This window comes from Balaenoptera musculus, chromosome 7 (genome assembly GCF_009873245.2).
Source record: "Balaenoptera musculus isolate JJ_BM4_2016_0621 chromosome 7, mBalMus1.pri.v3, whole genome shotgun sequence".
NCBI lineage: Eukaryota > Metazoa > Chordata > Mammalia > Artiodactyla > Balaenopteridae > Balaenoptera > Balaenoptera musculus.
The window spans coordinates 55,345,686-55,357,876 of NC_045791.1; the positions used below are offsets into that span (position 1 = coordinate 55,345,686).

Here is a 12,191-nt window from a genome sequence, read left to right on the forward strand (position 1 = left end):
AGTCTATGACCTTCTGGAACATAGTAACTGGTGGAGGGGAGGACACAAATGGTATTGTTCACTATTTGGTTGTTTCCCTTTTACCACTGTAAATCATGTGAACATCTTATTTATTAAGTTTGTCTGCATTTCAAAATTACTTCTTTAGAATAGATTCTATAAGTGAAGTTGGACCTACAAAATTTGCAGTCTCAACCTAAACGAGAAAACAGTCTCTAGTTCTCTTCTATAGAGCCTAAACAAATTGTTTCTTAATAAGAACTTTTCAAAATTTCAGATTGTTTTCATTACTTTTTTGTATGTTGATCTTGTATTCTGTGACTTTGCTAAATGAATTTACTGGTTCTAGGAGGTTTGTTTTTTTGTTTGTTTTTGGTTAGACTCCTTGGGATTTTTATGTATAGACTATCATGCCATCTGCAAATAGGGACAATTTAGTTCTTCCTTTCCAATCTGTATGCTTTTTATTTCCTTTTCTTGCCTTATTGTGCTGGCTAGGATTTCAAGTGTTATACTGAATAAGAATGGTGAGAGCAGACATCCTTGCCTTGTTCCCAGTCTTAGGGGGAAAGCATTTAGTCATTTACCATTAAGTATAGTATTAGCTGTAGCTTTTTGTAGATGTACTTTGTCAACTTTATCAAGTTAAAGTAGTTTTCCACTATTCCTTGTTTGCTGAGAGTTTTTATCATGAATAGATACTGAGGTTTGTCAAATGCGTTTTCTGTATCAGTTGATATGATTCTCTTTTTTCTTTAGCCTGTTGATATGATAGATTACATTGATTTTCTAATATTGAACAAGCCTTGTATCCTGGGGAAAAAACCCAGCTTGGTCATGGTATATAATTCTTTTTATATATTGTTGGGTTCTATTTGCTAATATTTTGTTGAGGGTTTTTGCATCTGTATTCATGAGAGATATTGGTCTGTGTTGGTTTGTTTGTACTGTCTTTGTTTGGTTTTGGTATAAGGGTAATATTTGCCTCATTAAATGAGTCAGGACATGTTCCCTCCTTTTTTATTTTCTGGAAGAGTTTGTGTAGATTTGGAGTTAATTCTTCCTCAAATGTTTGACAGAATTCTCCAGTGAAACATCTGGGCCTGGAGATTTCTGGAAGTTTTAAAGTCAATTTCTTTAAGATATATAGGGCTAGTCAAATTATCTATTTCATATTGAGTGAGTTTTGGTAATATGTGCTTTTCAAATAATTGGTCCATTTCTTCTAAGTTGTTAATTTATGGGTATAGAGTTGTTCATAGTATTCCCTTATCATGCTTTTAATGTCTGCAGAGTCTGTCATGATACCTCTGTTTCATTTCTGATATTGGTAATTTTGTAATTTGTGTCTCTTTTTCTGTCAGTCTAGCTAGAGTTTTGTCAATTTTTTTTAAAATTAATTTATTTATTTTTGGCTGTGTTGGGTCTTCGTTTCTGTGCGAGGGCTTTCTCTAGTTGCGGCAAGCGGGGGCCACTCTTCATCGTGGTGCGCAGGCCTCTCACTGTCGAGGCCTCTCTTGTTGCGGAGCGCAGGCTCCAGACGTGCAGGCTCAGTAGTTGTGGCTCACGGGCCCAGTTGCTCCGCGGCATGTGGGATCTTCCCAGACCAGGGCTCGAACCCGTGTCCCCTGCATTGGCGGGCAGATTCTCAACCACTGTGCCACCAGGGAAGCCCCGAGTTTTGTCAATTTTATTGATCTTTTCAAAGAACCACTTTTTGTTTCATTGACTTTTCTGTTTTCTGCTTTCAATTTCATTGATTTCTGCTTTTATCTTTATTATTTCTTCCTTCTGCTTGCCTTGAGCTTATTTTGCTCTTCTTTTTCTAGTTTGTTAAGGTGGAAGCTTAGATTACTGATTTCCACTTGACTTTGAAGTTTTTTTCTGGATATTTAATATTTTTTTTACTGGTAATGTGAATGGAATATTTTTCTATTATGTTTGTTAATTGGTTGGTTTTGATCTATAAGAAAGCTGTCGAGTGTTTTTACTTATTTAATGGGACACCTCATTGACAGTCTTTTGTTTTCGTAGTTTTAAAATCTATTCTCTTTGGTTTTTCAGGTAAGTAATTATATGTTAGTGATTCTATTTTAATTTTCTTGTAGAATTATACTTTGGGGAATATAAACTTTGTACAAGCATAAAAAATTAGGAGGTCATATAAGAAAATTGGGGAGATGTAGGTACTTTAAAAAATGACCTCATTTTAGTCATATATCAGCTGGTTAATGAAGCAAAGATTGCAGCAAGTTGTGATGGATGGTAGGAGGGATGTCCATTTTATCTGAATTTTCAGTCTGATGCCCCAAAGTTACAAGGGTTGCATAAGGAAGCAAAGCTAGTCTCAAACATAAAGATAATCACTGATTAACCATCTATTTATAAAATTAGTCCTCATTCAAACATCTTTCCCAACTTAACACTATCCTTCCTCTTCTTTGCGTCAATATTTTTGTTGATGTGTCTTAATGATTATTAACACAATACAAGTAAAATACAAACTGAAAGTCTTACAAAAGATGCAAGATTTCCAGAAGCCCATGAAATTAATATTAGATAACTGATTAGGTCACATACAAAGCCATTGGCAAATAAAAAATGGACAGAGAGTTAGACCTATTGACAACTGAAGAAAAACTGAGAGCAGTAACACAACAAAGTGCTTCAAAAGAAAATGATTTGAATATTAAAGAATTAAGAGTAGATAACTAATAATAACCTGCTGTATAGCACAGGGATCTTGACTCAATACTCTGTAATGGCTTACATGGGAAAAGAACCTAAAAAAAAAAAAAAAAGTGGGTATATGTATAACTGATTCACTTTGCTGTACACCTGAAACTAACACAACATTGTAAATCAACTATACTCCAAAAAATTTTAAAAGAAAAAAAATAAAATTATTATACAGTAAAAAAAAAAAAAAGAATTAAGAGAGGGACTTGAGAAACTTGATGAAGTCCTCATATATTTTTGCAATCATTATCTGTATGATCATTCTGCAATAGTCAAATAAAGTCGAATTCTCTTACCGTTTTGTTGTAAAAATTACACTTGTTTCATTCTTTGTTCTAAGAATTAGCATATTAAAATTTTAACCTAAATTTTGTTAACTATAAGCTTATATAAATTTATTTTTGTATTTTAATTTCATTTTAAAGACCCAGTCAATCCTTTTCCTCCACTACTTACCATGAAGTTTTGATTCTTATTTTAAATATGTTGCTTTAAGTGGCTATTTTCTGGTACCAGTTTTCTTCTGATAATGAGAATTTCTTGCATTTATTCAAAGAAAAGGTTTCAGACCTGTTCTGAAACTCTTCAGGAGAAATCTTTTTTTAAAAAAAAATTACTTATTTATTATTTATTTATTTAGGCTGCAGTGGATCCTAGTTGCGGCATGCGGGATCTTTTGTTTTTAGTTGCGGCATGCGGACTCCTAGTTGTGGCATGCAGACTCTTAGTTGTGGCATGCAGACTCTTAGTTGTGGCATGCATGTGGGATCTAGTTCCCCGACCAGGGATCGAACCTGGGCCCCCTGCATTGGGAGTGTGGAGTCTTACCAGGGAAGTCCCAGGAGAAATCCTTTTTGAATTGTTAACTGTGGTTACCTCAATTGAAATTAGATCAGGGGACTTTCATTTCTTTATATTCACAGAGCTGTATATCCATGTCTAAATCTATCAATATCTGTCTTTCTGTCTGTCTGTGTCTATCTATCTATCCATTGCCTAGGACAGTGCCTGGCATTTACTAGGTGTTCAATAAATATTTGTTGAATGAATGAGAACTAAACAGAGAAAATCCCATTCTTGTCTTGAGAGAATTTGTAATCTAATGGCAGAGATATGACCAATACAGACAAAAGATCAGGAATTTATAATCTGATGGCAGAGATAGGACCAAGATAAACAAAAGATAGGACCAATACAGACAAAAGACAGATGGAGAGGAAAAGTTTATTTCAGTTAAGCTTAGTAGTAAGTTTTAATTTGAAGGAGTTCTAATGTGATTCAGGGAGAATTGAGTCATAAATTTTGGAGAAGAGAATTATTATCATGTGAGAAGAAGATATTTTGGCTACTTTTAGAGGACTGCATTGTGGAAGGGTAAGATTATTCATCTTGACATGAGATAGATCCTAAATCACATCTTTGACTATGGATATATATAGAAAGAAACAGAGCTGTCTGAGGGCATGATTGGCTTTTAAAATTTTTTGGTGGAAATTCCTTCCAAATATGGGATTCTGAGGTTCTCTGTAACCATGGACATGTTGTGTTTGCTAAAGAGATAGATTTTCTTCTATTTTTCTCAAAAAAATCTCCTTAAAATATCAAACTTTACCTATGAAAGCAGAAAACAGAATATAATGCCATTTATTTTCATCACGCATGATGGACATTTAAATTTTTAAAGTAGTCCAGTGGAACTATGTACATACAAATTCCATTAGCCAATAATTCCTTTTGCCTCCTTCATTCCCACTCAGGTTACAATTCACACTTTCATACAAGAGTATTAATGTCAGCATAGAAATTATATTACAGGAAAAATAATTTGTTATTTTGTAAAGAACATCTTGTATAATATTGGAAACTAAGCACAATATTCTCTTAATATTTGGTTCCCAGAATGGATAGACTCAGATAATAGTTATTGATGTCATTAGTTAATTGTTAACTACATACCTCTTAAAAAATTTTGGAACGACAGTGAGATTGAGTGTATTTTGCATTATTGATTTCTTCTTCTTAGGAAATAACAGATTTAACCTGTTATAATGTTTTGAGATTTTGTATATTTTATATTAAAAAAAAATCTTCCTTGTGACAGTGTAGTGAGTCTAACAGTTATGATACAAGATTTGCTTATAGTCAATCTTACTTAATTTATACCTAGACCAGTGTCTCATATTATGTATTATCAATAGAGAAAGCAGTTCATAATTGCAGGATACCAACCTGCAAATGCATATGTATTTGATGGTCTTAAAATTCATTTCCCTAGGAAACATAACTTTTGAAACAATGATGGAAATTCTCCGAGATAAACCAAGTGGCATTAATATGGAGGGAGAATTCCTGACCACTGCAAGCATGGTTTCTATTTTACCTCAAGACTCCAACGTTCCTTGCATCCACTTCTTTACAGGGACTCCTGATCCTGAGAGGTAAAGTCACAAAATGCTATAAACCAAGCAGGGGGTCAGGGGTAGGGTAGAGTCATTAGTTTGGTGATGATTTTGTCGGGCTAAATTTTTGTTGCACAAATACCACAATAATTTTTGAATGCATTTTCTTTTTTTAAAATAATTAATTAATTTTTGGCTGCGTTGGGTCTTCGTTGCTGCACGTGGGCTTTCTCTAGTTGCAGCGAGCGGGGGCTACTCTTCGTTGCGGTGCGCGGGCTTCTCATTGTGGTGGCTTCTCTTGTTGTGGAGCACAGACTCCAGGCATGTGGACTTCAGTAGTTGCAGCACATGGGCTCAGTAGTTACAGCTCGCGGGCTCTAGAGCGCAGGCTCAGTAGTTGTGGCACACGGGATTAGTTGCTCCGTGGCATGTGAGATCTTTCCGGACCAGGGCTCGAACCCCTGTCCCCTGCATTGGCAGGCGGATTCTTAACCACTGCGCCACCAGGGAAGTCTCTTGAATGCATTTTCTATTCAGGTTTTAGTCTGCCATTTTCCTATGTGTATCATTGCCATAACTATTCTCATTCATATGGGATGAAAATGTTTATAGTTTCTGGTATGGCAGTTATCCTTACTCCCTCTTTCCCTAACTATATTTAAAATTGTCAAGAAAAGAAAGTAGGTTGGTTTTCTAATGCAGATTTCAGTATTAAATATTAGATGATGAGTAAGAGTAAAAAGGTTAAATGATCTAGAAAATACATACATGTAAAACAAAATATCAATAGTTCAAGTTATATCTTAAGTAGGATATATATAGACTACCTTGATTTAAATCATTGGTATCTCATAAAACTTAATGCACATTACATTTAGAAGTGATCTTATGTTCACTATCTTTTAGTATTATAATCTTTCATATTATTAAAGATATCTTCCAGAAAACGGAATAAAACTTGTGAATCCCTTATTAATACTGCTGCTTATTTTCATCCCAAATCCTAATGCTCAATCTGTTACATTGAGGATTGTTCTTACCCTCCAACTGTGGAGTTTGCAGTAGAAAATGATGAACTATAATTTTACTTGACACTGTTTATATGCCAGGCCCTTTGTTAGGTTCATGGGAATACAAGGCTAAATAAAGTATTTAGGAGATCCCAGTGTACCAGGGAAGACAGGCATGGGTATAAGTAGTATGACAGGAACAATTAGTATGTTATAAATTAGTAGAAATTAGAGGGAATCTTAGAAGATTTAGAATAATGCTGAATATTTTTATATCCCCACATACCAAACTTAATACTTTTTCTTCTAGATCTGTTTTTAAGCCTTTCATATTTGTACCAAATATTTCACAACTATTGGACACCAGTTCACCCACATTTGAAGATTCAGTTAAAAAGAAGCCACAGTTTAACATTAAGCCTGACAGAAGACACCCACTCTACCAAAAACATCAACAGGCCTTGGAAATACTAGATAATAAAGAGGTATGATTAGATTATATTCTCTGTTTTATCATTAAGAATAACTTAAAATATGATTCAATCCATATTTTGAACTTTGAAATTTCAGCTTTCTTTCCTTTATATAAAAATAGGTTTAAAAATAGTTTAGATGCTTAGACTATAATAGAGCTATATTATTTTTGAACTTTGGTTAAAAAAAATGGTTAAGAATATATTATGAATTTAGAGAAATTTAGTATATTAAACATAATAACAATAGCTAACATTTATTGAACACTTATTATACACCAAGCACCATGGTACTGTTACATGGGATATTTCATTTAATCTTCACAACCACTTTATCAGGTAGGTACTATTATTGTTTCCATTTTACTGATAAGAAATCTGAGACTTGGAGAGTTTAAGTAGCTTTCTTAGTGTATCTCACACCAAAAATTACAAAACCTCTGGAGGGGAGTTAACCTGGTCTCTAAAATAATGTTCTTAATCATATACCCTCAGATTAATTTTAATTGAAAGTGACTTGACACCCCATAGAGTTAAAATAATAATTATTATAATGAGTTGAAGTTTTAAAAAAAGATAAATGCTTATTATTTTTAAATGTAAGCATAATAAAAGATTAAACACATCACCCACAATCTCATCTCCAGAAATAAGTAGATATATATTTTGGAGGGACAGATAGATTGATGGGTAGACAAATAATTTTATAATGTTCATACCTCTTCAGCCTTCCTGCCCTCTTCCGTCTCTGCCCCAGAGATTAAAAAAATAGATTAGGAGGAAATGGAAGGGCTACCTAAAGGCTTTTCTCAGAACTATCAACTGGTTCCTTGCAATGAAGGAAAAGATTGGCCATCTTATACCTTTTCTCACCTGCTTCTACCAGCTTCGCTTCTGATTTTTATTGCCTATAATTACTTTTACTTTGTGAAGGTATATACATTTACATTCTTTCTACATTAAATGAATTAGATGAATTTTCCTCCCCGGCAATTATTTATTTCTTTCCTTTTTCTGTAGTATGTTTACATAGTTGCCATGCTTTTCTCTCCGCCACCCCCCCGGCCCACCCCAGTGCTTATGCTTAAAGCAGAGAGCTCTGTACAGATCCTCTATTTGCTATAGATTCTCGACACTACTGCTTTTTTCTGAGACCAGTTTGTTTTACTTCTCACCTACAGTGTAAACACCTTTTTGTAGCCTAGTGGCATGGAGTGAGAGGCAAGTGTTTTGTTCTAGGAGCCTATTAAGTGCACTGACTAGGGCCCAGTGCATGGGGCCAGAAGTGTCATTCCCTCCATGGGCTTGGCCCATCCTCCAGAATCAGCACAGTGCTGTGAAAAATGATGAGCCCCTGGTTCTTCTCGCCTTTGCTCAAGTTCTTCAGTGATATGTTTCATGAATGTCTGCTCTGGAGGGATTTTCCCTCCTTCCTGAGCAGCCTCTGCACTGCTCTAATTGCTCATGATAATTCTCAAGAGTTGTTAGCTCCCTTTTCCCCTTAAATACTGCTTCTGGGAGGTGGGTTTTGTAGCCTTATTACTAAATGCCTGTTAAACTAAATTAAATTGCTGATTGACATTTTTCTAAGTAATAATGAAATAAAATTTAAAAGAAGTTACTATTTTAGGCTCTGTTTAATAGGTATTAAATGTTGATTGACAACATGAAGTAGTGGAAAGACAATGGGATTTGAGGGAAGAAGTGTCAAAGAGCAGGGTTCTAGTCCTGGCTCTGTAAATAACTACTGTGTTTTAGGGAGAGTCAGTCCTACTGGTAGTTTAGTTAACATTTCTTGATTACTAATGAGGTTGAAAATTTCATATGTTTATTGGCCTTTGTATTTCCTCTTAAATGACTTGCCTATTATTTTCCTTAGTCTGTTTTTCAATTGATTCTTGGTTGTTTTTGTCTTTTGCCTCAAAGAGGCAAAAATATGTGAATAACTTTGTGGTATAGCAAATTTTTAATCTCAGTTTGTTTATTTAACTTTTTTGTCAGACAAAAGTTTAAAATTTAATCAATTGCATTTGTTAGTCTTTTCCTTTAAGGCATATTGATTTCATGCTTCAAAAGGGCTGCCTCACCTCAAAATAAATATAACTTCTGTATTTTCTTCTAGTACGTATATGCGTATTTGAAAAAAAAATTTAATTCTTTATCTGGAATTTATTTTTATGGGTGTTATGAAGTAGGGTTCTAACTTCGTTTTCCAAAGAGGTGACCAATTATTCTAATACCATTTATAGATAAAATACATTTTTTGCACTGATATGAAATGCAGTGTTTCTTCAGAAAAAATTGCATACAATTTCATACTGAAGTACAGGTCAAAGTTTAGAATCCTTGTTTTGTGGAGTTCTGCCCCATTATGGTTCAAATTTTTAAAATTACGCTCACTTTCTAGTAACTCTCTTCTTATACACTTTTTCTGTCAGTACCTACCCTCTAACTGATGATGGTAATTCATTAATAACTTAAAAATTTCTCCTTTCTATAAGAATCATGACCTTTTTTCCCCCGTGTTGATACAAGGAGGAATCATAGAGAAAATGACTTTTCTTTTAGTTGCTCTTTCCCTTGAACGTCACTGTTCTATTTCCTTTGTTTAATCTGATAATACTGGTTTTAAATGTAGAAGATCCAAATTCATAAAAATATTTCAGCCTCAGTTTTCAGCAGCCTTCCCCATACACAATTAATATCAAATTTTCAATTGACCTGTTATTTGTCTTTTAAGTTTCTTGCTTATAGACTAATACTACATAATTGTTATTGTATTTTCTACTAAAAATAACTAATAGTTTGTGGTTAATAGATTAACTGAATCTAGAACGATGATTTTTCCCAAAGAATTTCATTCTTTCTTTATCTAAAGAATAGGAGAAGGGGAACCGAACCAGAAGTAGAAACCAGAATGAACAAACCTTGTCTATAGAGGTGGTTTGGAATTTTGTTAGACTCGTGTGTGTGCATGTGTGCTCATGCACACATGTGTGTCTATGTAGTTATTTATTTTTATTTTTTAATTGTTCAGGAAAAAGCCAAAACAATGTTGGACAACATGAGCAAACTGGAGAAGGAACTATTCAAAGAGATGGAATCAATCCTTCAAAACAAGCATCTTGATGTGGATAAAATTGTTAATCTTTTTCCTCAGTGTACAAAAGATGAAATTAGAATTTATAAGCCAAATATTAGTTCTTAGTGATCGCATAAATAGTCAGCAATCTTCCTCAAAATTAGAATCTGTTACCTTGGTAAATAATATAAATTAAGTTTGAGCAGATCTGATTATTCTTTAATAGCATTCAAGTGATAGCTTGGCTATTAAAACTACATGTAGCCTTGATGAAATATTAAGAAAGAAAATAACATTGGAATTGGACACATATATCATGGATAGCCAGGTATCACTTTAGGTACTGACTTGTATTTTTTTTTTAGCCACAATACCTTTTTAAAAATCACAGTAATTAAATGTCCAATTCTGCATAAAGCATGAAACATTAAAATAATGTATACATTTATTATAATTATGTATTGTCCTCAAATAATTTTCTCAGTTACAACAAGAAAGCAGATTTTTCTTTAGTAATGGAAAATATTGTCTCAACTAATAAGTTTTTGTGCTTTAGGCAAGTATTAGCCAGCTCTAGCAAAATTTTCTAGATTTACATTGTCTTATTCCAGTCTTTTAATTATGCAAATGTTTTATTAAACCCAAACATGCTCTTTGTCAAGACTTAGCTGACCAGTGAGCTTTTAGCTCTAATTATCTAGCATTTTTTCGCCCATACCCCTTAACAGACATTTATGTTAATATTTTTAGAAGAGCTTTCCTGGGAGATTAGGAAATAGAATAAGCCAAGACCTTAGGAGATATTATTTTGGTGTCTCACATCTCTCTCATCTTTTACTTCTGTTCATTCAGTGAAAACAGGAACAGGAATGAGATAGTGGTGATGAAATAGAAATATTAGCATATTATGAACATTAAGAACGTTATAATGAATAATGTATTATGAACATTATATATGAATAATAATACCTGTCCAAAGATTATAAAACTTTGTTAAAGTTACACCGGGATTACCAAGTAAGACTCCAAGTTGGAAATATAAACAAAAGAAAAATCCAACTCAAAATAGCACTATGTTTTTATTGGTTTCTAGAAATTTCCATTTTAGGTGTTTGATTGCATTATCATATTTATTGGTCACTATCACTGCAATTAGGATTATTACTAAAATAGTGGATCATTATATTTAAAGAGTCCTCAGAAATTATTTTTTAAATTCTCTCATAAAAATCATAATCTGCCTGATGGCTCTTGTCTAATGCAGGGCTGCCATTACAAAAGAAAACTGTATCAAATGCTCAGTTAATTCTGGTTTGCCTTACATATAATTCAGTGATAAGTTCTTCTTAAATCATGAAGCCCTTTGGGCAACCCCCAAATGCCCCCCCTCTCTTTTTTAATATGTGAGGAAACTAAGGGTAAGCAGTTCATTGATTTATTTAGGCACAGAAACGTGCCTCTCTCTAGGGCCCGCGTGTTTTCACTTTCTCCTTTGACACCATGCTAGACCAAACTAGCACCAAGCTCTCACCTGGACCACTGCAGTTAAGTTCTTCTGCACCCATTTTTGCTCTTTATCTTCATCCACCTGGGTCACTGCAGCCAGAGTGGTCTATTAAAATTTTAAATATGTTCATGAATTTCCCTCCTAAAACTTTTTTTAAAAAATAGACTTTATTTTTAGAGCAGTTTTAGGCTTAAAGCAAAACTGAGCAGAAAGTACAGAGTTCCCACATACCCTTGTTCCTCTATCCTCCCCTCCACCATCAACATCCCACACCAGAATGGTACATTTGTTATAACTGATGAACCTACACTGACACATCATTATCACCCAAAATCCAGAGTTTACATTAGGTTTCACTCACTGTACATTCTATGGGTTTGGATAAATGTATAATGACGTGTATCTACAATTATAGTATCATACAGAACAGTTTTACTGCTCTAAATATCTTTTGTGCTCCACCTATTCATCCCTCCCTTCCCCTAACCCCTGGCAATCATCTTTTTACTGTTTCCACAGTTTTGGCTTTTCCAGAATATTGTGTAGGTGGAATCATACAGTATGTAGCCTCCTTTTCAGATTGGCTCTTTAACTTAGTAATATGCATTTAAGTTTCCTCTATGTCTTTTCATGGCTTGATAAGTCATTTCTTTCTAATGATGAATAATATTCCACTGTCTGGATACCCTGGTTGCTGATATCCACTACTGAAGGACGTCTGGTTGCTTCTGTGTTTTGGCAATTATGAATAAAGCTGCTATAAATATCCATGTGCAGGTTTTTGTGTAGACATGGTTTCAACTCATTTGGGTAAATACCCAGGAACATGAGTGTTGGATGGTGTGGTAAGAGTATGTTTAGTTTTATAAGAAACTGCCAAACTGTCTTCTAAAGTGACTACTGTACCATTTTGCTTTCCTACCAGCAGTCAGTGAGAGTTCTTATTGTTCCACATCCTCGCCAACATTTGTTGTTGTCAGT

At 34.0% G+C, this 12,191-nt stretch overlaps 1 protein-coding gene across 2 annotated transcripts in view; it reads left to right on the forward strand.

Annotated features, from left to right (window-relative positions):
* Nucleotides 1-11,978, forward strand: part of SCRN3 (secernin 3) — a 35,238-nt gene extending 23,260 nt beyond the window's left edge. For both annotated transcript variants that reach the window (XM_036857852.1, XM_036857851.1), the window contains exons 6-8: nt 5,015-5,177; nt 6,459-6,633; nt 9,659-11,978. In XM_036857852.1, the coding sequence (XP_036713747.1) occupies nt 5,015-5,177; nt 6,459-6,633; nt 9,659-9,829 (509 nt within the window). In that variant the 3' untranslated portion in view covers nt 9,830-11,978. The remainder of the gene's footprint in view (nt 1-5,014; nt 5,178-6,458; nt 6,634-9,658) is intronic.
* Nucleotides 11,979-12,191: the final 213 nt, after the last annotated feature.